The sequence below is a fragment of the Drosophila ananassae genome, chromosome XL, assembly GCF_017639315.1.
Source record: "Drosophila ananassae strain 14024-0371.13 chromosome XL, ASM1763931v2, whole genome shotgun sequence".
Classification (NCBI taxonomy): domain Eukaryota; kingdom Metazoa; phylum Arthropoda; class Insecta; order Diptera; family Drosophilidae; genus Drosophila; species Drosophila ananassae.
The window spans coordinates 5,144,000-5,169,274 of record NC_057931.1 but is presented as its reverse complement, the minus strand read 5'-3'; the positions used below and the strand labels follow the sequence as shown (position 1 = coordinate 5,169,274).

Here is a 25,275-nt window from a genome sequence, read left to right as displayed (position 1 = left end):
TTTTCGAGTGCCAGGTTTGCGGTGTTGATTGGTCCTCAGGTTGGTTTTGATTGCGAGGTCCTGTCGAGGGCTTCGTAAGGTAATTTCATCCAGGCAGGTCATTTCTGGATCAACTATATTATAAATGGGGAAGGAGTAGAGGTTCTTTGATGTTTATAAGGAATTTTGGGGGGTACTATTAGGGGATATTATAGGAGCTAATAGGAGGGAGTTTTATTCCATATTATATACTGTATTATGGCATATAGAAATTATTAAAAATTAAAATTGGTCTTGAAGTTAAGAATTTTTGAAACTATTTTCTCAGAAAGGCTATAGACGTTTGTTTTAAAAAACTCTTCAAAAAAAGTCCTCAGAAACTTTATTTTTCATTAGAAACCCTTCAATCACCCCTCGCTTTAAGGCCACTTGCTGTTCTCATTCCGATATAAACTGATGTATGCAAAATATGCCGCCACAAATCAAAAATAAAATCACCAACTAACGAGCTCCTTTTTTTGTCGTCTGCGCATGCGCGGAAGCTCTAAGAGTCTCTCTGAAAAAAAGGCGGCAGGAAAAGCAAAATTAGTTGCAAATTTTTATTGGCGACAGTTGGGAACTGGCCTCTGAATCGGAGTATCGGAATCCTTTATCCGGAGAACAATACATAAGCCACTTAAGTGGGCACAGCCCCCTGGACAAATAAGGGAATTCCGAAGAAAACTTGAGGGAAAGGATTGGGTTTTGTTTGTTTTGTTGGCTGTCTCTTGACCACAAAATTAAAAATAAATAAAACAAACGGAAAGAAATGTCAAAATATTTCGTTAGAAAATCGGAAGAGTTGAGATTTCCGATTCCAAGTAGATGAGGGATTTTCAACAGGAAGAAGATCATTTGACATTACCAGGAATTTAAAAACAGTACCAGTACCAGCATAAAAATATGTTTTATTTTTTATTTTTATTATCAGTTTTTGGCATGCGACTGGCTCGTGTTTCTTCAGATTCAGATTCAGTTTTAGCTTCAGCTTCAGGTTCAGGATTTCTGATGACTTTGGAGATGCTGGTAGGAGATGGTTGAAGGACGGCCTCCCGGGAGACCAACACTGACCGCAACAAGTCCCAGCTGAGTCAGAATTCTAGGGGTAACTGGCACCAGGTGTGGGTCTCTCAACCTCTGCAGATGTTTTCGTATTCAAACTCGTGCCAGTTTCGCTAATTGTGTATAAATATTTTGGCCAGAAAAAAAAGGAGAGAGACGAGAGAAACAAACACACAGAGAATATGTCCATCGAATAGATTTGTTTGCGACAATTAAAGACTGTTTAGTTTTGTTCTAGGGTCACAGTTAGGGGCTCATCCCCTGGCCCAGCATGCTAATAACAGTTAAGGACTCGCATTGGCATATTCCTTGCTCATTTCAAGGTATTTGTCAGCCTGGGCGGTCCCGAGAACCTATACGAGCCCATACCCCGGCCATAGACCGGCATTGTTTTCATGGACAATGTTTTGACCGCATTGCCAAACCAAAATATATATAGATACCCATATAGAGTTGAAGACCCCCGCGTGTACGCAAACATTTCAAACAAAAGGATATAGCCAGCTATCCTAGCTAGCAAAAAAAAAAAAAAAAAAAAAAAAGAACAGGACTATAAAAAGGCAAAGTCTCACTCCTCCTCATTGGTGGTCTTCGGCTGTTCGCGTTTTTCCGATCCGTGACATCTTATTTGTTTGCTTGACAATTTTGTATCTCTATTATGGGAATAGATAGAAGAAGGTCTTCCAGCAAACATCATTTTCCACAATTCTCCGATTCTCGATTCAATTCGATGGCCATTCAATTCAATTCATTTGCCACGATTTCGTTGGGCGTTCGTCAATTGTTATTGAGTTCTCATTGTCCGAGGCAGCGATTCGAGTTAAGGATCCTCTGGCAGTGGCACTTTTATTGTCCTTGCGCCGTCCATCTGCCAGGATGTACATCTATATAGGTCCTTGGGGATCTGTTCGGACAATTGAGGCGTGATTGCGGTGGCGACTGCCAAATACGCCGTGTGCGGTGCCAAAAAAAAAATAAAACAAAAAAAAAACATTTAAGAATTCCCTTTAAGAACCGCAAATAATTTTAGGAAGGAGTGAGGAGATCGATTCTTTGTTTCTCAGAAGATTTGTGGCTACTGAAGTGAATCTGATTTCTTAAAAATAATTTGGGGAATCGAATCTCTGGGAAGTCTTATCCATTTTCTCAAGAATATGCTTCTAAAAATTATTTATTCAATTTTATATTTACTTTTTGAGTTTAAATACTATTGTAATTTATAAAATTTTTATTTCAATTCAATTATATTTTTTCTAGAATTTTTATGAGAGGTTTTAGTCAAAAAATAGTAGAAACAAATCCATAATTACTTTCCAACTATGGCCCTAATATTTGCATAATTTTCTTAAAGATTATAATTTCCTTTTTAGTTATCTTTATATATATTTTTTTTAATAATCTATTGTCTAAATTTTTATTTAAAAACCTAAACCCACCTAATGAAGGCAAAAACCCTAAGAAAGATATCCTGACAACGCCAACTGATTACCAGATAGTGTCTGGAGAACTCATTCCCGAGGATTATCCCAAAATTGCGCATAAGTCTATGTTTTCTAGAAGTATCTGTTAGATGCAATAATTAGCCAGTTGGATTTCTGAAAACTCACTCTCCTCTTGGCCAAAAAAAAAGAAAATAGCACGAACGCGTGCTGATCGGAGATCGGTGGATATAAGCCCATTACGTCAGGACCATGTCCATCTCCCGAAATTAAATAAAACGAAGTGAAAAAATGTATATGTGTCTGGAGAAAGCTGTTAAGCCCATTCGATGCGCATGTCGCCTTCCAAAATCTCCCCAAAAGAAAAAAAAATTAATTATTTTGGAAAGAAAGGTGTTGGAAATCTCCAATTACGAGTATTTTTTCGAAAGAAATTTTAGACGATGTGTGAAATGCGAGCGAGAGAGTGCCTAGCGAGGGAGTCCTTTTTGGTTATGGTAGCCCTTAAGCCAGGACTTTTACAATTTGACACAAAAATTATCAGTGTTGGTAATCATATTGGCCACGCCGGGATCCGTGCGGCCAGGATCCGTGAGTGTGCAATTTAAATGGCAGGAAACAACTCAATTTGAGGCTCGAAAGCGCATATCCTGTGCGCGCGAGGTCCTTTCACACCCGCCCTCACGATCCTTTATTTCGATAATTTTTTTTTGTGGTTTTCCTTCGAGTTTTAACACCATTTCGTTGGCAATTATTATGACCTGATAATTATTTTCTTCCAATTTACTTCCGTTTCCTGGCTTCTAGTTACAGGTTTTAGGTTTTTTTCCCCCAAAAAAGGTGGTTGTTTTAGTTCTAAACCCAAAAAATGGTTAGAAAATGTTTCTAAAATTTTATAAACATTTTTTTGTAGACTTTCGAAACCATCTCGGAAACCACTTGACGGACAAGAGTCTATTGGAATATCTAAATTTGTTGGCGATGACAGGTCTGAGAGCACGTGTTGCCTGTCAATTGTCAATTACACGTCACGATGGCTCGAACTCTTTCACAACTCGGTCTTATTGCTTGAAAGTATCTTGTAGATACTTTCGTCGAGCCGTCAATCTGTCAGATGGCTAAGCGACGAGGAGGAGTTAACAACTTGTCCGATTCGGTGTTGGTTTTTGGTTTTTTTTTTTCAATTGGTTTTCGAGTTGTGGTAGAAGGGGTTTTCGAGGGTACTTCATGAATAAAGACTACTGACTACTGGCCTTTGACTTTGACTTGTTTTTTTTAGAGGTATTTGACTTTAAGATTCACTATTTTATTAAACTTTATTTTTATAAATGGATTTTCCTTTAAAAAACATATTTTTTCGCTTAAAAACACTATAACTCCTAAGAGCTGATGGCTTCTAGAGCTCTGGGAAAAATTATTCTTTAGGATCTACACCCTCTTTTATTCTCTATAATTTTTATTAATGATTAAAAATATATATCCCTCCTCCAAGAAGCGTATCTATAATTCGATATGCTTTGTTAGCTTTCCCATTTTCGATCGGTTCTGGTCGGAAGGCTATGCAAAGTGTTTCTGCTCTTAGCGCCGTCTCACTGACTTCCCCTGTCACGCCTCCTCCGGCATAGAAAACTGTATCGAATCGAATCGAAAGGAATTAAATAAAATAAGAAAAATAGAGAAAAGGTAGCCCCGGATCCTAGGAGATACTCTCAATGAAAATGCCGCGAAGGCGCACTTGTTTTTCCACGAACTCCTCGAACTCGAACTGGGACTGGACCTCAATTAAAACGACAACCTGCTGGGCTATATGTTTTTGCTCTGAATTGAAATTTTCTAAATTGGCGGAAGCAGGCTCCGATCGGAATAGTTGAAAAAAATTGTAGAATCTGGGGTGTGACTGGTGTTTGACCCAAATGTTTGGTCCAATAATTGTTCACGCCTCGGCCGTTTAATGAAGAGCGCTTTGATCCTCGGCGACTTAGATCCGGCACTGGAAGTCATTAATTATCTACCCACTACCTAAAAAATACCTCAAATTTGTATTTCTTTTAAAACTAAAGCAAACTCCTCTTAAATATTGGAGCGTGTGTTTGAATTCTTATTTTGCAATCAAAGTCGGGGTTTCTAGAGTCTCAAGTCTGGGCTTGTGATTCTGTGGCATGCTGTGCTGAGGGTTTCTAGAACGCCTGCTGTTTAAGGTAATTGCATCTACAAGATACGGGATATCTTCTAGATATCAATTGCAAGTGGAAAAAAGTAAGACAAAATTCCCAGAAAATACAAGATTTTTGCCGATTAGTTTGGAGAGGGGTTTGTCACTGGAATGTTAGTGATAAGATAGTCCCGCATAGTCCCCAGAAAACACGTGCCTATGGTCTTAGGGTCTTAATTACAAATAATTATTTTTTTTTGAGAGAGAGAGAGTACTATATTTTTTAGTATAAAAATGTATCTGAAAGGTTTATTCTTTTATACAACTCTCTAGATTTTGGTTTGAATATTTCTTTAACAAAATGTATCTTTTGGCATTCATAGATGTATCTGCACACGTGCATTCTGCCTGGGAATTTGCTCTTTTTGGGTGTTAAAGTGTAGACGCCCAGTTTTCCGAGTCTTTTTCCCTTTTTTTCTTCTTTCTTCTGGATCCAGGATCCTTTTGAGTTCTGGAACTTGTGGGTGTGGCATGCGGTCCACAGAAAATTCGGTTGCATAAAATGCCAGACCGGCAGAAATCAGAGCCAGAGCGGGAATTCGGGCCTATTCTTATGGCTTTCGATGCTGTCAACGCCGCTCCAAAAAAAATATAAGAATAGGACCTCCGACTGGTCCAGATCGGGCCTCGGTTTCATTATCCTTGCCCAGACCAAATAGTACTGGACTGCTCTCTTTGCTGTTGCTGTTGAATTTTGTACGGATTGTGGGCCTTTGCCGGCAGGACAATGACCAGGACAATGGTGACAATTTCACGTCTTAATGCACCTCAATGTGCATTAAAAATTGCCGCCTTTCTTGGCGGTCTGCCTTATGGATCTCTAGTACAATACTTTTGCTTTTGCAAAGCGCATTTCTTTAGGGGTTTTTTTTGTGTGTTTTTTGATAAATCGATTATCGCATCGTAGGAGGCAGTCCTCCTCGTCGGCAAAAATATATGAAACAGACAAACAAACACAAAATCTAAAGCCAAAAATATCGGTGCAACTTCAAAGGTTCGACTAGAATGGCCAATGTCATCATCAGGATCATTATCCTGCCGATGAATGGCGAGTATCCATCTAGATCGGTTGCTTCGATCCAGAACCACAGTCTTGTGGTTGACATTTTTTCTCATCCATTGGTTAATACGGTCGGTGACTTTGCTTTGAAGATCTACAGAAGAAAAAAATTGTTAACCTCAGACCTCAGACTTGAACTCTATGGTTGACCCCGCGCGTTCGTCGCAATTTCTGTGGTTTTTCGCCTGCCTGCCCTTTGTCTTTTCTCTCTTCGATCTGATCTGATTTATATGATTTTCTCTATGCGATTTTTTAGTAAATCTTTTGTATTAGTCGGTGTGTCTCCAGCGATGGTCTTTAGAGATTTGCAGAAGTCCCATTCCCAGGGTTAAGGTCAGTCAGGTGGAAGAAAAATAAATGACCAGAAAGGTATATAAGTTTTGGATTTTAAAAGGGGGGTAAAGTATATGTAAAGTATATAGCAGGGAATGAAAAGGAAAATATATTAAAGTTCTTCTCTTTCTTTAAATAAAATAAATATTAAAGTAATAGAACCTCTGCCCGTTTAATCATTTCTTTTTTCTCTGTGAATAAGAGACCACAAAAGTATGTCCTTAATATATTCCTATTAAGATAACCTCTACAAATCTATGAATTATATAAAAACGCTAAATCATCCTGTCCTCTTGTCTGCTTATCCGTTAATAAAATCCTATAGAAAGCCCTTTAATCTTCCTAATAATAAATGAATTATTTTGTATAAAATATAGAGAGCTAGGACTCAGAAAGACCTGAAGTCTTAGCCCAAAAGAACCCTCTCCGCTCGTCCGTCCACTCTTTATAAACCCCTCCTACCCGTTATGAAATATTTCCCTTTTAAATATAATATTTTTGAATGGATTACCTTAGTTTGCATCAGCCACCGTAGAGAGAGACCCAGAGCCAGATCCTGCCCTCAATGCTCAATGATAATCATGTTTATGTACATTAAGTCCAAGTCCCCTAAATCCGACTTAACTGGACTTAAAGGCTGACACATATCCACCCACTATATACCTCTTTTTCGGGATTCAAAATGCAGGATATATATGTATATATTTGAAAAGTAAACATCCATGACATTGTCGCGCCTTTAACGGCAAACACGTGTTCGATGTCCGGGGTTTTTCACGCACTTTTCACTTGTTTCGTTTCGCAAATTTCCACCAGACTTTTCAATCCAGAAAGTTTCCCAAAAATCAGAGGGAAAACAGGTAGAGGATTTGCCACGCCCAGCGGTGTACGAAGACCTACGCATCGGACACGCTCGCTGCTAATGTCCTGCCTAGAATGTCCTGCTGGAATTAGCGAGTATCCCGCATCTCTTCTCTCTTTTAAGATTTTTATTTTATTTTTTTTTTGGGGGGGATCTATGTAGAAGATGCGGGGGAGATCCATCAAAAAGGGATCCCTATTATACTTGTGATTCGAGAAACGCATCAATGAACAATCATTTCTATCGATTCGGCGATCGGCGAGTGTAAAGTGAAACGCAATGTCGTGAAATCATAGAAATCACTTTTCATGCCAGGACAAAAGGGCCTCGCTGGATATTCCAGCGAAGTCCTTTCAGCCGAATCGCGGCATTGTCCCTATAGAGAGGATACTGGTTCTGAATCTGGCTTTTGCTCGCTCTACAAACTCACTGACATTGATTGCCTCTGATAGTTTATGGAGCCCAAGGACCTGCATAGTTTCTTTCACAAAAAAAAAATCACAGTCTCTTTGAAAAAAATTGGATGGATAGAAGGAGGGAATCGGACACGTGTGCCTGGCCTGGCATTGTATTGTTGATTCTGCGGTTAGTTTCTCTCTCCAATCATTCCCATCATGTCAACAATCAAGTCAAACTCCCGATCACGTATCCTTTTATCCTTTCGGAATCGGTAAGGAAAGGAACTGCACTGTAAAGTCATTTAACTACCGTCAGTTCACACTGTGCTAAATGTAGCGTAGAAATCAATACAGAACTAGATCAGAAATGGAATTTTTCGGGGATAAGATAAGGGATGTATATTTCCAGACTCTGATGATGATCCACCAGGGAATACATGTCCTGCTGTTAGCTAATCAGAGACAGAGTCCTGTGGAGATGACAGGCCAAATGAGTTGTCTTCCTGGAGGCATATCAGTTTGATTGGTTTGTTTAAGAGATCTTCAGGTGGATACTAAAGATGGAAGATCCTTAAAAGATTTTCAAGGATTTTTTTTTTATAAAATTTAAGGAGTTTTAAGATGGTCTTCGGCCTGGAGGAAATCTATTCCCTTGAAAAGCAACACTTCCTTATTATTTCAAGACCTCAAATATTTTGCCAGCAGTTCCTATAAGGATATATACCCTTCCTGGTATCCAAAACACTTGATCGTTTCTCATATATCTCCAGGACAACTCAATTGGAGATCCTTCCTATGAGGAGGACGACCGACGGCTACCACTCGGTGTCGCCTCGTTAAGAAGCTACCAGGAAGAGATGCCCACTGACTGGCCACTTGACGCCTGGTTAAGTGCGAAATTTGACAAGAGGTTCAAGAGTTCACCAATCGAGCACTCCCAAGGATATGCAGGAGCTACATATATGCAGAGCAGAAATATCCTCAGCAGAAACATGCGCTCTCCTATTTTGACACATGGGTCATAAATCTTGGCCAGCGAAGCGATCGCGACGGCGTCATAAAGTCACATAACTCAAACTACAAAATACATTTTACCATTCTACCATTCGACCATTAAGAGTTTACAAGTACAAGTACATGTAGTGGGACATCTGACAGGACAAGTGCCCTCTGGCCCATGTCCTTGGTCCTTGGGCATGATGCCCATGCCATGTTGTCTTTTCCATTGAATTGCGACATGATAGAATAACATCGCAGCTCGGATTTCCTTGGAGGGGAAGCGCACATCTACGAAAATAAATAAACGACCGAATCACCAGAGGATACTTTAGCATATCCTTCGTCTAAAAAGGAGATGCAAAACAAATACGCACTTCCTGCGACAAGGACTAAAGTGGCGCACAAAAGAAGTTACTTCCTGGCTCTCGGGCTGCCGGGCTGCCTTGCTTCGAAAATGAAAATGAATTTATTGCAATTGCTCCAATGACATTTGAGATACAGGATCAGCTTCAAGGATCAGTAGAGATCCAGAGAGACATGCTCAATATATATCCTGGCGTATAATGGATAAAGGATATATGATTCAGGTCGGTTGGGTGCATAGTCTGAGCTAAGATTGCATAAAATTCCAGTGCTAGCCTATTAAAGGACATTGGCTTAGCCCCGTATTTTGACACCTTAGGCCGGACAGGTCGAGGTCCGGCATCCAGGTCCTGTAGCCTGGTCCTGGGCATCCTTAAGCTTCCCTTGATATCCGGTAACAATGCCAAAAAGACGAGACGTTCGTTTCCTGGTTTTATCTTAAGCTGACATACAATCACATTTCGCATTGTCCTTGCGGCCCAGACTACCTACTACTGCCACATATCCTTCCCAACTTCCTTTCTCTTCCTCTTTTTCTTCCTTTTTATTTTTGAGGAAAAATATTGGAATAAATAGTTTTTTTTTTTGGCAAGACGATATGCTTCCTGTCTGTCGTCTAAGATTGTTGTCCTGACGGGGCGGGGTCAGCGATCCCGCTTGTGCTCTTAATTTCCTCTCGATCGAGATCCTTTTGCACGTGTCCAGCACAATTTGCATATCGAGAGGGCGTGGCTGTCCCCTGTCGCCTGTCCCCTTCTACCCCCGGACTACTAGACCCACAAACATTCCTGCATATCATCCTGGCAGCGGCACACGCCGCTGAAAACTTATTAACATCAAGGGGGTTGCTAGTTGTTAGTTTTCCTTAAATTAAAATTATTTTTTTTTTTATTCCAAGGGGGTAGCGGAAGTGCATTTCATGGGTCTTGGGCTTGGTCTTGGTCTTGGGCTTCGGGCAGCTCTCGTTAAAAAAAAAGGAAAAATAATAAAAAGCGCTGGCGCACCCCAGACACGTGGATCGATCCTTCCTGCGCCCAGTCCTTAGTCCTGCCATCCAGTCCACTTCGTCCTCTCAGCCGTGACTGCCTATTTCCGCTTTCGAAGGCTCACGGCCAATTTACGCGCCATTAACAATGCATTTCGAAATTAAAACTCGTCAGGGAATACGAATATATAACTACATACGAATATATTTTGAAATTCCCTGTTGTTTCCGGTCGGGTGTTAAGTTCCTTGTGGGTTGTCATGACTATTATTCCTGCCTCCTGTCGCATGCCGCCTCCTGTTGCAAGTCTGAGTCATTCCTGCAGCTTTCTTTAGTTGCCTGGCAACACTTATAGAGTCTATGCATATCAGGCACTTTAATTTTTAAGTATTTCCATCATAATTTTATAGATTTCGGGATAAGATAAATGGACTTTTCAAAGAAGCCGCCTCTGCGATCTGTTGATTGGGATTTTAAAGGACATTTCTTAAGGACTTTTTCTAGGGCTTCTAGGACATGTTAGTTTGGAATTAATATAACTAGAAAAATTTAGAAGCAATATAGGATTGTTGATAATAATAATGGTTATTTTTACTTTGTTATTTTTAATAGATAAAGATTTTATAAATTTAATTTTTGAGCCTGTTGGTCTCTAGAATCTTGAGTCTAGAAAAAATAAAAAGATTTTGTTTCTTTTTTTTAATTTTTAAAGTCTGAGTTTAAAAATTAAAATATGAATTTAAAATAAAATGTGTGTGATTTTGTTTTACTTCCATTTTTTGTTACTTATAATAGATTTTAGAGTAGAAATTTTAAAGTTAGTTTAACTTTAAGAAGGATAGTTAGATAGAAGGGATTACTTTTTCTTTAAAATTGGTGGTTAAGACTTAAGTTTAAGGCTTAGACTCTTGTTTCTATGAATTTTAAATTGGTTAAGGCATTTTTTTTATGTTTTAAGTTTAGTATATATTTTTTCAGAATATTTTTTTAACTATTCCTTGGTATGATTTACAGGAATAATTATTTTTGAAGCTACATATATTGCTTTTTTCACAAGAATCCTTGTTATGTTTTTCCGATTTTCCTGTAAAAAAGATTTGGCTGAAATTTAGAAATTAAATAAAAACCGAAATTTGTAAATTATGTTTGATATTTTTGTTTTTTATTATTGCATATCAATAATGGGTTCTTAAAAGTAGTTAGTTTAGTGTCTTCCATGCTTACAACAAACTTAGAACTATCAAAAAAATATGTTTTAAATCATTGTCTTCCATTTCTTAAACTAGGGTTTTGAAAAAAAAAATTATTAGAGGATCTATCTCTCTCTCTCACTGTCTGTCTGTCTCACTCACTCACTAAGGCAACAATATTTGTTATTTACAATTTGTACAAGTTTTTGGTTGTTTTTTGTTGGTTTTTTTAGGGGGTTTTCACTGTTCCTGCCAGGACGAGATGTAGTCGAGGAGCTCCTCGTCGTCGGGCTGCTCGTCGCTGAAGCTGTCGAAGGACTCGAACTTGAGGTTGCGATGATCGGGCAGCTCCTGCTTGACATAACCGGAACCGGAAACGTCCGAGCCGGAGTAGGAGGGAGTCGGCGAGGCAGAGTGGTAGGAGTGATGGGCCACGAACTGATGGTGTTGCGGACTGCCGCTCTCCAGGCTGTCGCTGTAGTCCTGATCGTGGTAGCTGCCATCGTTGCTGCTCTCATCCGCCGAGTTGTAGATGGAGCGGATGGGTGCCGAGCCAGTGCCATCGTCCAGCATGTCCTGCAGCCCGCGGATGTACTCAACAGCGATCCGGAGTGTGTCCACCTTGGAGAGCTTCTTGCTGGCGCCGCGTCCTCCGTTCGACAGGGCATTGATGACGCTCTGGGGCAGATGCTGGCGGAGATTGACGAATCCGTTGTTCACCTGCTTGACACGATTGCGCTCCCGGGCATTCCGCCGGGCCACCGATGGCAGTTGCTCGCCATACGGCATGGTGTTGTAGTTGTACTTCTTCTTGGCCATCATTGGGCCGACGTTGGAGGGCGACTGCATGTTCTGCAGTTGGCTGTTGCCCAGGGGCATCTTGGGGGCGATCAGCTGGTGTTGCTGCTGGCCGAAGAGCTGGTGCTGGTGCTGCTGCTGATGTTGCTGTTGCAGCATCAGGAAGTGTTGCTGCTGCTGCTGGTAGTTGGTGTTGCTGTTGCAAATGCTCGTCATGGTAATCCTTGCGAGGTGATTTTGCTTGCTGGTGTTGCTTGTTGACTGTTTGGAATCAGATTCCGTAATGATAACTCTCGTCCTGGCTAGGGGCCTTAAATACCCCTCGAGCCGAGCTCTGCCTCGGCAGAGGCAGAGGCAGTGGCAGCAACAGCGACAGCAACAGAGGCAGCAACATCAACCCCTGTTTTCTACCTGACCCCCGGAGTCCTTGTGCCCTTTTTACAAGTGATCCTGAAACGATCCTCCCTTTCGTTTTGTATGCCTGTGGGTGCCCTCCTTCTCCTACTCCTACTCATACCTACCTATTCGCTTTCTCTGTCACACCCCCATACAGCCATCTCTTTCCACCCCTGCACAAAGTCCTTTTGTCCTTTGGCTGTCTCGTCTTTTACTTTTACTTCAATATTTTTCCTTTCTGCGTTTGCGTTTTGGGAAAATCGAGTCTTAAATCTCGGATCTCCAAGATCCTTGTCATGGGCAAAAAAAAAAAAAAAAACTGAGAAGAAGGACGAAGGACTTGAATGCACTTCCACTTTTGTAGATGTCGTTTGCATTGAAAACAAAAAAAAAAAAAAAAAAATTAAATAAAAGAATAGAGTCGGGGGGGAAATGAAATTCATTATGGAACTTGATATAAAATGTGATCCATCATCTGAAAGAAAACGAAATCCAAAGACGACACTAAGCACTTTTCACTTTTATTTATTCACTCAGTTTTTTTTTTCGATAATTTTCCCAGACTGTCGGGTGTCCTTGGGGGGAACTTTACATACACTCCGCTGTTTTTATTCAGCCACATTTGACACGTGCTTCCGATCAGTGCCGATATTACCATAAGCTCCAGAACAATAATATCATCGACAGACCCGCGGCAGACAAATCCCACAAGTGTGTGCTGCATCATGAATACTGACCAAGGGGGGGACCCTTGACCAAAAAAAAAAAACAGAAAACAAAGTATCATAAACAAAGAATCATTAAGAAGTAAAAAAAAGGAGAAGTGGAAAAATAATTTGCATGGGCTTCGTCACGAAACTGGCGACGCCGCCTTGACATTGATTTTGACAGTATTCGTCGGAAGCAAAGTCGTAGTCTCCATATATCCAGACGAGGTCTAGAAAAGGGCGCTACACTGTAAGAAAATATAGATAGGGATTTGAGAATTATAGGAGTTCAAATATAGTGTTTAAAAAATGTGCTTATAGTGGCTAGTTTAATAAAATAAATATTTAAAAAAACACAAACCCAAGTTTAATTTTTCATTTTTATTTGTAAATGACTCTCTTAATAAATCCTAATATTGAACAGAAACTACCTTATTTCTCCCACTGTAAGAATCATTCCTCATTAATTTGTGACTCAGAATTTTTTATGCTGGCCCTCCCTTTTTTTTAAAGCATTCATAAATGTGTAAAAAAATTGTTCTCTAAACGAAACAGAAACTGCCGCCAATTGTTGCAAAAAAAATAAGACAACCATGAAGAATGAGAAACTTTGTTGCAGACTAGGGGGGAGTACCGTTAGTGAGGGCCAATAAATGAATAAAACCTTGATTAACCCAAAGGGAGGAATCCGCCGAAAGCAGCTGTCAGAACGAGATCAGAGTTTATTGGAGGAGGATCCCCAGAAAAATCGAAAAACACAAAACCATTTTCCATTTTAATTGGTTTTTAAAAGCTGTGGAAATCCTTAATGCATTTCTAATATTCTGAATGGAAATCGTTTGCGTCATCACCTGTACGCCTTCTCTCTTAAAAAAAAAAAATAAAATAAGGACGAACCCTTTTTCAAGGAGCCTCTGTTCAATTTGTTTCAATCACACCCCCTTGAAAAAAATCAAGGAAAAAATGTTTTGGTAGCATTTTAATTAGCCGCGGAATTCGAATGATTAATTAAAGTGCATGAGACGAGGAAAGTGCAGGTCTGGCAGGTAAATCCTGATAATCCTTTTCGAAAAGGACCTGCAGGGTTGTCAGGTGCCGTACTGAGAACCAATAGGAGGGTGTCAACGCAGCGCCCTCTAGCGATGGCCATAAAAATGTGTTTGAAAATGTTCCCAATTGGGCTGGGCCACTGGCGACATCTGCAGGTCAGGCTTCTCGTTACAGGATTCTTGTAAGGATCGAGGCAAAAGGATATGGGGGATGAAAAAGGAGTTCTGTAACCTGTTTGATTTACATTTTATAAACACGGGCAGGTACAAAAGTTAAAATATATTTTTTTTAACCTAGAAATTAAAGTTGAAAATATTAAATATTACTTTCATAATAATGTTTAAAGAATAAGTCTTATAGAAGAATAGTTAAACAGAGAATTAATGGAGTAAGAAGCCTTTCCCCTTTTATTAAAACGAAAATGTTCTTATTAGATTCTAGGGCAGAAGTTGTAAATAAAACGAGCGACCTCTATTTTTCAAAGACTAAGTATAACTTGATTTCTACAACAACTCTTACAATATATACATACAATAGGAAATAGAAACACTATGAATCTGTGATCTTTAAGGTCTTAAAATCTAAAATAACTTAAAATCCTACAAAATAAAGGGGTTTCTGAATATCCACACTAGGACCATTTCCGATGTGCATATCTCTGCCAATTCTCATCCGATCTGGAAAAAGTGTTCAGTTCTGTAATCAGGGAACTAAGTAGCTCCGTTCCTCATTCAAAATATTGCTTAAATATGGTTTTTCAATTTTTCGATTTTTTCCCAAGGGTTTCTCCTATAAAATGCTGCGTTTCGCAGTATCCCCCACTTAGGCCCCTTCCGCTGTGCATATCGCTGCCAATTCTCATCCGATCTGGAAATAGTCTACAGTTCTATAATCAGGGAACTAAGAAGCTCCGTTCCTCATTCAAAAAATTGCTTAAATATGGTTTTTCAATTTTTCGATTTTTTCCCAAGGGGTTCCCCTATAAAATGCTGCGTTTTCGCAGTAACCCCCACTTTGGCCCCTTCCGATGTGCATATCTCTGCCAATTCTCATCCGATCTGGAAATAGTCTACAGTTCTGTAATCAGGGAACTAAGTAGCTCCGTTCCTCATCCAAAATATTGCTTACATATGGTTTTTCAATTTTTCGATTTTTTCCCAAGGGGTTCCCCTATAAAATGCTGCGTTTTCGCAGTAACCCCCACTTTGGCCTCTTCCGATGTGCATATCTCTGCCAATTCTCATCCGATCTGGAAAAAGTGTTCAGTTCTGTAATCAGGGAACTAAGTAGCTCCGTTCCTCATTCAAAATATTGCTTAAATATGGTTTTTCAATTTTTCGATTTTTTCCCAAGGGGTTCCCCTATAAAATGCTGCGTTTTCGCAGTATCCCCCACTTTGGCCCCTTCCGATGTGCATATCTCTGCCAATTCTCATCCGATCTGGAAATAGTCTACAGTTCCGTAATCAGGGAACTAAGTAGCTCCGTTCCTCATTCAAAATATTACTTAAATATGGTTTTTCAATTTTTCGATTTTTTCCCAAGGGGTTCCCCTATAAAATGCTGCGTTTTCGCAGTAACCCCCACTTTGGCCCCTTCCGATGTGCATATCTCTGCCAATTCTCATCCGATCTGGAAATAGTCTACAGTTCTGTAATCAGGGAACTAAGTAGCTCCGTTCCTCATTCAAAAAATTGCTTAAATATGGTTTTTCAATTTTTCGATTTTTTCCCAAGGGGTTCCCCTATAAAATGCTGCGTTTTCGCAGTATCCCCCACTTTGGCCCCTTCCGATGTGCATATCTCTGCCAATTCTCATCCGATCTGGAAATAGTCTACAGTTCCGTAATCAGGGAACTAAGTAGCTCCGTTCCTCATTCAAAATATTACTTAAATATGGTTTTTCAATTTTTCGATTTTTTCCCAAGGGGTTCCCCTATAAAATGCTGCGTTTTCGCAGTATCCCCCACTTTGGCCCCTTCCGATGTGCATATCTCTGCCAATTCTCATCCGATCTGGAAATAGTCTACAGTTCTGTAATCAGGGAACTAAGTAGCTCCGTTCCTCATCCAAAATATTGCTTACATATGGTTTTTCAATTTTTCGATTTTTTCCCAAGGGGTTCCCCTATAAAATGCTGCGTTTTCGCAGTAACCCCCACTTTGGCCTCTTCCGATGTGCATATCTCTGCCAATTCTCATCCGATCTGGAAATAGTCTACAGTTCTGTAATCAGGGAACTAAGTAGCTCCGTTCCTCATCCAAAATATTGCTTACATATGGTTTTTCAATTTTTCGATTTTTTCCCAAGGGGTTCCCCTATAAAATGCTGCGTTTTCGCAGTAACCCCCACTTTGGCCTCTTCCGATGTGCATATCTCTGCCAATTCTCATCCGATCTGGAAAAAGTGTTCAGTTCTGTAATCAGGGAACTAAGTAGCTCCGTTCCTCATTCAAAATATTGCTTAAATATGGTTTTTCAATTTTTCGATTTTTTCCCAAGGGGTTCCCCTATAAAATGCTGCGTTTTCGCAGTATCCCCCACTTTGGCCCCTTCCGATGTGCATATCTCTGCCAATTCTCATCCGATCTGGAAATAGTCTACAGTTCCGTAATCAGGGAACTAAGTAGCTCCGTTCCTCATTCAAAATATTACTTAAATATGGTTTTTCAATTTTTCGATTTTTTCCCAAGGGGTTCCCCTATAAAATGCTGCGTTTTCGCAGTAACCCCCACTTTGGCCCCTTCCGATGTGCATATCTCTGCCAATTCTCATCCGATCTGGAAATAGTCTACAGTTCTGTAATCAGGGAACTAAGTAGCTCCGTTCCTCATTCAAAAAATTGCTTAAATATGGTTTTTCAATTTTTCGATTTTTTCCCAAGGGGTTCCCCTATAAAATGCTGCGTTTTCGCAGTAACCCCCACTTTGGCCCCTTCCGATGTGCATATCTCTGCCAATTCTCATCCGATCTGGAAATAGTCTACAGTTCCGTAATCAGGGAACTAAGTAGCTCCGTTCCTCATTCAAAATATTACTTAAATATGGTTTTTCAATTTTTCGATTTTTTCCCAAGGGGTTCCCCTATAAAATGCTGCGTTTTCGCAGTATCCCCCACTTTGGCCCCTTCCGATGTGCATATCTCTGCCAATTCTCATCCGATCTGGAAATAGTCTACAGTTCTGTAATCAGGGAACTAAGTAGCTCCGTTCCTCATCCAAAATATTGCTTACATATGGTTTTTCAATTTTTCGATTTTTTCCCAAGGGGTTCCCCTATAAAATGCTGCGTTTTCGCAGTAACCCCCACTTTGGCCTCTTCCGATGTGCATATCTCTGCCAATTCTCATCCGATCTGGAAAAAGTGTTCAGTTCTGTAATCAGGGAACTAAGTAGCTCCGTTCCTCATTCAAAATATTGCTTAAATATGGTTTTTCAATTTTTCGATTTTTTCCCAAGGGTTTCTCCTATAAAATGCTGCGTTTCGCAGTATCCCCCACTTAGGCCCCTTCCGCTGTGCATATCGCTGCCAATTCTCATCCGATCTGGAAATAGTCTACAGTTCTATAATCAGGGAACTAAGAAGCTCCGTTCCTCATTCAAAATATTACTTAAATATGGTTTTTCAATTTTTCGATTTTTTCCCAAGGGGTTCCCCTATAAAATGCTGCGTTTTCGCAGTATCCCCCACTTTGGCCCCTTCCGATGTGCATATCTCTGTCAATTCTCATCCGATCTGGAAAAAGTGTTCAGTTCTGTAATCAGGGAACTAAGTAGCTCCGTTCCTCATTCAAATCATTGCTTAAATATGGTTTTTCAATTTTTCGATTTTTTCCCAAGGGGTTCCCCTATAAAATGCTGCGTTTCGCAGTATCCCCCACTTTGGCCCCTTCCGATGTGCATATCTCTGTCAATTCTCATCCGATCTGGAAATAGTCTACAGTTCTGTAATCAGGGAACTAAGAAGCTCCGTTCCTCATTCAAAAAATTGCTTAAATATGGTTTTTCAATTTTTCGATTTTTTCCCAAGGGGTTCCCCTATAAAATGCTGCGTTTCGCAGTATCCCCCACTTAGGCCCCTTCCGCTGTGCATATCTCTGCCAATTCTCATCCGATCTGGAAATAGTCTACAGTTCTGTAATCAGGGAGCTAAGTAGCTCCGTTCCTCATTCAAAATATTGCTTAAATATGGTTTTTCAATTTTTCGATTTTTTCCCAAGGGGTTCCCCTATAAAATGCTGCGTTTTCGCAGTATCCCCCACTTTGGCCCCTTCCGATGTGCATATCTCTGTCAATTCTCATCCGATCTGGAAAAAGTGTTCAGTTCTGTAATCAGGGAACTAAGTAGCTCCGTTCCTCATTCAAATCATTGCTTAAATATGGTTTTTCAATTTTTCGATTTTTTCCCAAGGGGTTCCCCTATAAAATGCTGCGTTTCGCAGTATCCCCCACTTTGGCCCCTTCCGATGTGCATATCTCTGTCAATTCTCATCCGATCTGGAAATAGTCTACAGTTCTGTAATCAGGGAACTAAGAAGCTCCGTTCCTCATTCAAAAAATTGCTTAAATATGGTTTTTCAATTTTTCGATTTTTTCCCAAGGGGTTCCCCTATAAAATGCTGCGTTTCGCAGTATCCCCCACTTAGGCCCCTTCCGCTGTGCATATCTCTGCCAATTCTCATCCGATCTGGAAATAGTCTACAGTTCTGTAATCAGGGAGCTAAGTAGCTCCGTTCCTCATTCAAAATATTGCTTAAATATGGTTTTTCAATTTTTCGATTTTTTCCCAAGGGGTTCCCCTATAAAATGCTGCGTTTTCGCAGTATCCCCCACTTTGGCCCCTTCCGATGTGCATATCTCTGTCAATTCTCATCCGATCTGGAAAAAGTCTACAGTTCTGTAATCAGGGAACTAAGTAGCTCCGTTCCTCATTCAAAAAATTGCTTAAATATGGTTTTTCAATTTTTCGATTTTTTCCCAAGGGGTTCCCCTATAAAATGCTGCGTTTTCGCAGTATCCCCCACTTTGGCCCCTTCCGATGTGCATATCTCTGCCAATTCTCATCCGATCTGGAAAAAGTGTTCAGTTCTGTAATCAGGGAACTAAGTAGCTCCGTTCCTCATTCAAATCATTGCTTAAATATGGTTTTCCAATTTTTCGATTTTTTCCCAAGGGGTTCCCCTATAAAATGCTGCGTTTTCGCAGTACCCCCCACTTTGGCCCCTTCCGATGTGCATATCTCTGCCAATTCTCATCCGATCTGGAAATAGTCTACAGTTCCGTAATCAGGGAACTAAGTAGCTCCGTTCCTCATTCAAAATATTACTTAAATATGGTTTTTCAATTTTTCGATTTTTTCCCAAGGGGTTCCCCTATAAAATGCTGCGTTTTCGCAGTAACCCCCACTTTGGCCCCTTCCGATGTGCATATCTCTGCCAATTCTCATCCGATCTGGAAATAGTCTACAGTTCTGTAATCAGGGAACTAAGTAGCTCCGTTCCTCATTCAAAAAATTGCTTAAATATGGTTTTTCAATTTTTCGATTTTTTCCCAAGGGGTTCCCCTATAAAATGCTGCGTTTTCGCAGTATCCCCCACTTTGGCCCCTTCCGATGTGCATATCTCTGCCAATTCTCATCCGATCTGGAAATAGTCTACAGTTCCGTAATCAGGGAACTAAGTAGCTCCGTTCCTCATTCAAAATATTACTTAAATATGGTTTTTCAATTTTTCGATTTTTTCCCAAGGGGTTCCCCTATAAAATGCTGCGTTTTCGCAGTATCCCCCACTTTGGCCCCTTCCGATGTGCATATCTCTGCCAATTCTCATCCGATCTGGAAATAGTCTACAGTTCTGTAATCAGGGAACTAAGTAGCTCCGTTCCTCATCCAAAATATTGCTTACATATGGTTTTTCAATTTTTCGATTTTTTCCCAAGGGGTTCCCCTATAAAATGCTGCGTTTTCGCAGTAACCCCCACTTTGGCCTCTTCCGATGTGCATATCTCTGCCAATTCTCATCCGATCTGGAAAAAGTGTTCAGTTCTGTAATCAGGGAACTAAGTAGCTCCGTTCCTCATTCAAAATATTGCTTAAATATGGTTTTTCAATTTTTCGATTTTTTCCCAAGGGTTTCTCCTATAAAATGCTGCGTTTCGCAGTATCCCCCACTTAGGCCCCTTCCGCTGTGCATATCGCTGCCAATTCTCATCCGATCTGGAAATAGTCTACAGTTCTATAATCAGGGAACTAAGAAGCTCCGTTCCTCATTCAAAATATTACTTAAATATGGTTTTTCAATTTTTCGATTTTTTCCCAAGGGGTTCCCCTATAAAATGCTGCGTTTTCGCAGTATCCCCCACTTTGGCCCCTTCCGATGTGCATATCTCTGTCAATTCTCATCCGATCTGGAAAAAGTGTTCAGTTCTGTAATCAGGGAACTAAGTAGCTCCGTTCCTCATTCAAATCATTGCTTAAATATGGTTTTCCAATTTTTCGATTTTTTCCCAAGGGGTTCCCCTATAAAATGCTGCGTTTTCGCAGTATCCCCCACTTTGGCCCCTTCCGATGTGCATATCTCTGCCAATTCTCATCCGATCTGGAAATAGTCTACAGTTCTGTAATCAGGGAACTAAGAAGCTCCGTTCCTCATTCAAAAAATTGCTTAAATATGGTTTTTCAATTTTTCGATTTTTTCCCAAGGGGTTCCCCTATAAAATGCTGCGTTTCGCAGTATCCCCCACTTAGGCCCCTTCCGCTGTGCATATCTCTGCCAATTCTCATCCGATCTGGAAATAGTCTACAGTTCTGTAATCAGGGAGCTAAGTAGCTCCGTTCCTCATTCAAAATATTGCTTAAATATGGTTTTTCAATTTTTCGATTTTTTCCCAAGGGGTTCCCCTATAAAATGCTGCGTTTTCGCAGTATCCCCCACTTTGGCCCCTTCCGATGTGCATATCTCTGTCAATTCTCATCCGATCTGGAAAAAGTCTACAGTTCTGTAATCAGGGAACTAAGTAGCTCCGTTCCTCATTCAAAAAATTGCTTAAATATGGTTTTTCAATTTTTCGATTTTTTCCCAAGGGGTTCCCCTATAAAATGCTGCGTTTTCGCAGTATCCCCCACTTTGGCCCCTTCCGATGTGCATATCTCTGCCAATTCTCATCCGATCTGGAAAAAGTGTTCAGTTCTGTAATCAGGGAACTAAGTAGCTCCGTTCCTCATTCAAATCATTGCTTAAATATGGTTTTCCAATTTTTCGATTTTTTCCCAAGGGGTTCCCCTATAAAATGCTGCGTTTTCGCAGTACCCCCCACTTTGGCCCCTTCCGATGTGCATATCTCTGCCAATTCTCATCCGATCTGGAAATAGTCTACAGTTCTGTAATCAGGGAGCTAAGTAGCTCCGTTCCTCATTCAAAATATTGCTTAAATATGGTTTTTCAATTTTTCGATTTTTTCCCAAGGGGTTCCCCTATAAAATGCTGCGTTTTCGCAGTATCCCCCACTTTGGCCCCTTCCGATGTGCATATCTCTGTCAATTCTCATCCGATCTGGAAAAAGTCTACAGTTCTGTAATCAGGGAACTAAGTAGCTCCGTTCCTCATTCAAAAAATTGCTTAAATATGGTTTTTCAATTTTTCGATTTTTTCCCAAGGGGTTCCCCTATAAAATGCTGCGTTTTCGCAGTATCCCCCACTTTGGCCCCTTCCGATGTGCATATCTCTGTCAATTCTCATCCGATCTGGAAAAAGTCTACAGTTCTGTAATCAGGGAACTAAGTAGCTCCGTTCCTCATTCAAAATTGTGCTTAAATATGGTTTTTCAATTTTTCGATTTTTTCCCAAGGGGTTCCCCTATAAAATGCTGCGTTTTCGCAGTATCCCCCACTTTGGCCCCTTCCGATGTGCATATCTCTGCCAATTCTCATCCGATCTGGAAATAGTCTACAGTTCTGTAATCAGGGAACTAAGTAGCTCCGTTCCTCATTCAAAAAATTGCTTAAATATGGTTTTTCAATTTTTCGATTTTTTCCCAAGGGGTTCCCCTATAAAATGCTGCGTTTTCGCAGTATCCCCCACTTTGGCCCCTTCCGATGTGCATATCTCTGCCAATTCTCATCCGATCTGGAAAAAGTGTTCAGTTCTGTAATCAGGGAACTAAGTAGCTCCGTTCCTCATTCAAAACATTGCTTAAATATGGTTTTTCAATTTTTCGATTTTTTCCCAAGGGGTTCCCCTATAAAATGCTGCGTTTTCGCAGTATCCCCCACTTTGGCCCCTTCCGATGTGCATATCTCTGCCAATTCTCATCCCATCTGCAAATAATCTACAGTTCTGTAATCAGGGAACTAAGTAGCTCCGTTCCTCATTCAAAATATTGCTTAAATATGGTTTTTCAATTTTTCGATTTTTTCCCAAGGGGTTCCCCTATAAAATGCTGCGTTTTCGCAGTATCCCCCACTTTGGTCCCTTCCGATGTGCATATCTCTGTCAATTCTCATCCGATCTGGAAAAGTGTTCAGTTCTGTAATCAGGGAACTAAGTAGCTCCGTTCCTCATTCAAATCATTGCTTAAATATGGTTTTCCAATTTTTCGATTTTTTCCCAAGGGGTTCCCCTATAAAATGCTGCGTTTTCGCAGTACCCCCCACTTTGGCCCCTTCCGATGTGCATATCTCTGCCAATTCTCATCCGATCTGGAAATAGTCTACAGTTCTGTAATCAGGGAGCTAAGTAGCTCCGTTCCTTATTCAAAATATTGCTTAAATATGGTTTTTCAATTTTTCGATTTTTTCCCAAGGGGTTCCCCTATAAAATGCTGCGTTTTCGCAGTATCCCCCCCTTTGGCACCTTCCGATGTGCATATCTCTGCCAATTCTCATCCGATCTGGAAAAAGTGTTCAGTTCTGTAATCAGGGAACTAAGTAGCTCCGTTCCTCATTCAAAAAATTGCTTAAATATGGTTTTTCAATTTTTCGATTTTTTCCCAAGGGGTTCCCCTATAAAATGCTGCGTTTTCGCAGTATCCCCCACTTTGGCCCCTTCCGATGTGCATATCTCTGCCAATTCTCATCCGATCTGGAAATAGTCTACAGTTCTGTAATCAGGGAACTAAGTAGCTCCGTTCCTCATTCAAAAAATTGCTTAAATATGGTTTTTCAATTTTTCGATTTTTTCCCAAGGGGTTCCCCTATAAAATGCTGCGTTTTCGCAGTATCCCCCACTTTGGCCCCTTCCGATGTGCATATCTCTGCCAATTCTCATCCGATCTGGAAATAGTCTACAGTTCTGTAATCAGTGAACTAAGTAGCTCCGTTCCTCATTCAAAAAATTGCTTAAATATGGTTTTTCAATTTTTCGATTTTTTCCCAAGGGGTTCCCCTATAAAATGCTGCGTTTTCGCAGTATCCCCCACTTTGGTCCCTTCCGATGTGCATATCTCTGTCAATTCTCATCCGATCTGGAAAAAGTGTTCAGTTCTGTAATCAGGGAACTAAGTAGCTCCGTTCCTCATTCAAAAAATTGCTTAAATATGGTTTTCCAATTTTTCGATTTTTTCCCAAGGGGTTCCCCTATAAAATGCTGCGTTTTCGCAGTATCCCCCACTTTGGCCCCTTCCGATGTGCATATCTCTGCCAATTCTCATCCCATCTGCAAATAATCTACAGTTCTGTAATCAGTGAACTAAGTAGCTCCGTTCCTCATTCAAAAAATTGCTTAAATATGGTTTTTCAATTTTTCGATTTTTTCCCAAGGGGTTCCCCTATAAAATGCTGCGTTTTCGCAGTATCCCCCACTTTGGCCCCTTCCGATGTGCATATCTCTGCCAATTCTCATCCCATCTGCAAATAATCTACAGTTCTGTAATCAGGGAACTAAGTAGCTCCGTTCCTCATTCAAAATATTGCTTAAATATGGTTTTTCAATTTTTCGATTTTTTCCCAAGGGGTTCCCCTATAAAATGCTGCGTTTTCGCAGTATCCCCCACTTTGGTCCCTTCCGATGTGCATATCTCTGTCAATTCTCATCCGATCTGGAAAAGTGTTCAGTTCTGTAATCAGGGAACTAAGTAGCTCCGTTCCTCATTCAAATCATTGCTTAAATATGGTTTTCCAATTTTTCGATTTTTTCCCAAGGGGTTCCCCTATAAAATGCTGCGTTTTCGCAGTACCCCCCACTTTGGCCCCTTCCGATGTGCATATCTCTGCCAATTCTCATCCGATCTGGAAATAGTCTACAGTTCTGTAATCAGGGAGCTAAGTAGCTCCGTTCCTTATTCAAAATATTGCTTAAATATGGTTTTTCAATTTTTCGATTTTTTCCCAAGGGGTTCCCCTATAAAATGCTGCGTTTTCGCAGTATCCCCCCCTTTGGCACCTTCCGATGTGCATATCTCTGCCAATTCTCATCCGATCTGGAAAAAGTGTTCAGTTCTGTAATCAGGGAACTAAGTAGCTCCGTTCCTCATTCAAATCATTGCTTAAATATGGTTTTCCAATTTTTCGATTTTTTCCCAAGGGGTTCCCCTATAAAATGCTGCGTTTTCGCAGTATCCCCCACTTTGGCCCCTTCCGATGTGCATATCTCTGCCAATTCTCATCCGATCTGGAAATAGTCTACAGTTCTGTAATCAGGGAACTAAGAAGCTCCGTTCCTCATTCAAAAAATTGCTTAAATATGGTTTTTCAATTTTTCGATTTTTTCCCAAGGGGTTCCCCTATAAAATGCTGCGTTTCGCAGTATCCCCCACTTAGGCCCCTTCCGCTGTGCATATCTCTGCCAATTCTCATCCGATCTGGAAATAGTCTACAGTTCTGTAATCAGGGAGCTAAGTAGCTCCGTTCCTCATTCAAAATATTGCTTAAATATGGTTTTTCAATTTTTCGATTTTTTCCCAAGGGGTTCCCCTATAAAATGCTGCGTTTTCGCAGTATCCCCCACTTTGGCCCCTTCCGATGTGCATATCTCTGTCAATTCTCATCCGATCTGGAAAAAGTCTACAGTTCTGTAATCAGGGAACTAAGTAGCTCCGTTCCTCATTCAAAAAATTGCTTAAATATGGTTTTTCAATTTTTCGATTTTTTCCCAAGGGGTTCCCCTATAAAATGCTGCGTTTTCGCAGTATCCCCCACTTTGGCCCCTTCCGATGTGCATATCTCTGCCAATTCTCATCCGATCTGGAAAAAGTGTTCAGTTCTGTAATCAGGGAACTAAGTAGCTCCGTTCCTCATTCAAATCATTGCTTAAATATGGTTTTCCAATTTTTCGATTTTTTCCCAAGGGGTTCCCCTATAAAATGCTGCGTTTTCGCAGTACCCCCCACTTTGGCCCCTTCCGATGTGCATATCTCTGCCAATTCTCATCCGATCTGGAAATAGTCTACAGTTCTGTAATCAGGGAGCTAAGTAG

General features: G+C 40.5%; 1 protein-coding gene across 1 annotated transcript; it reads right to left on the bottom strand.

Moving 5' to 3' along the window:
* Nucleotides 1-10,877: 10,877 nt before the first annotated feature.
* LOC6504133 (achaete-scute complex protein T3) lies at nt 10,878-12,037 on the bottom strand. Its single transcript, XM_032452895.2, has one exon. The coding sequence runs from the start codon at nt 11,933-11,935 to the stop codon at nt 11,162-11,164; it is 774 nt and encodes a 257-aa protein (XP_032308786.1). The 5' UTR covers nt 11,936-12,037; the 3' UTR covers nt 10,878-11,161.
* Nucleotides 12,038-25,275: the final 13,238 nt, after the last annotated feature.

Coding starts and splice junctions, on each gene's coding strand:
- LOC6504133 (XM_032452895.2), bottom strand. CDS start 11,935: ATGACGAGCATTTGCAACAGCAACACCAACTACCAGCAGCAGCAGCAA.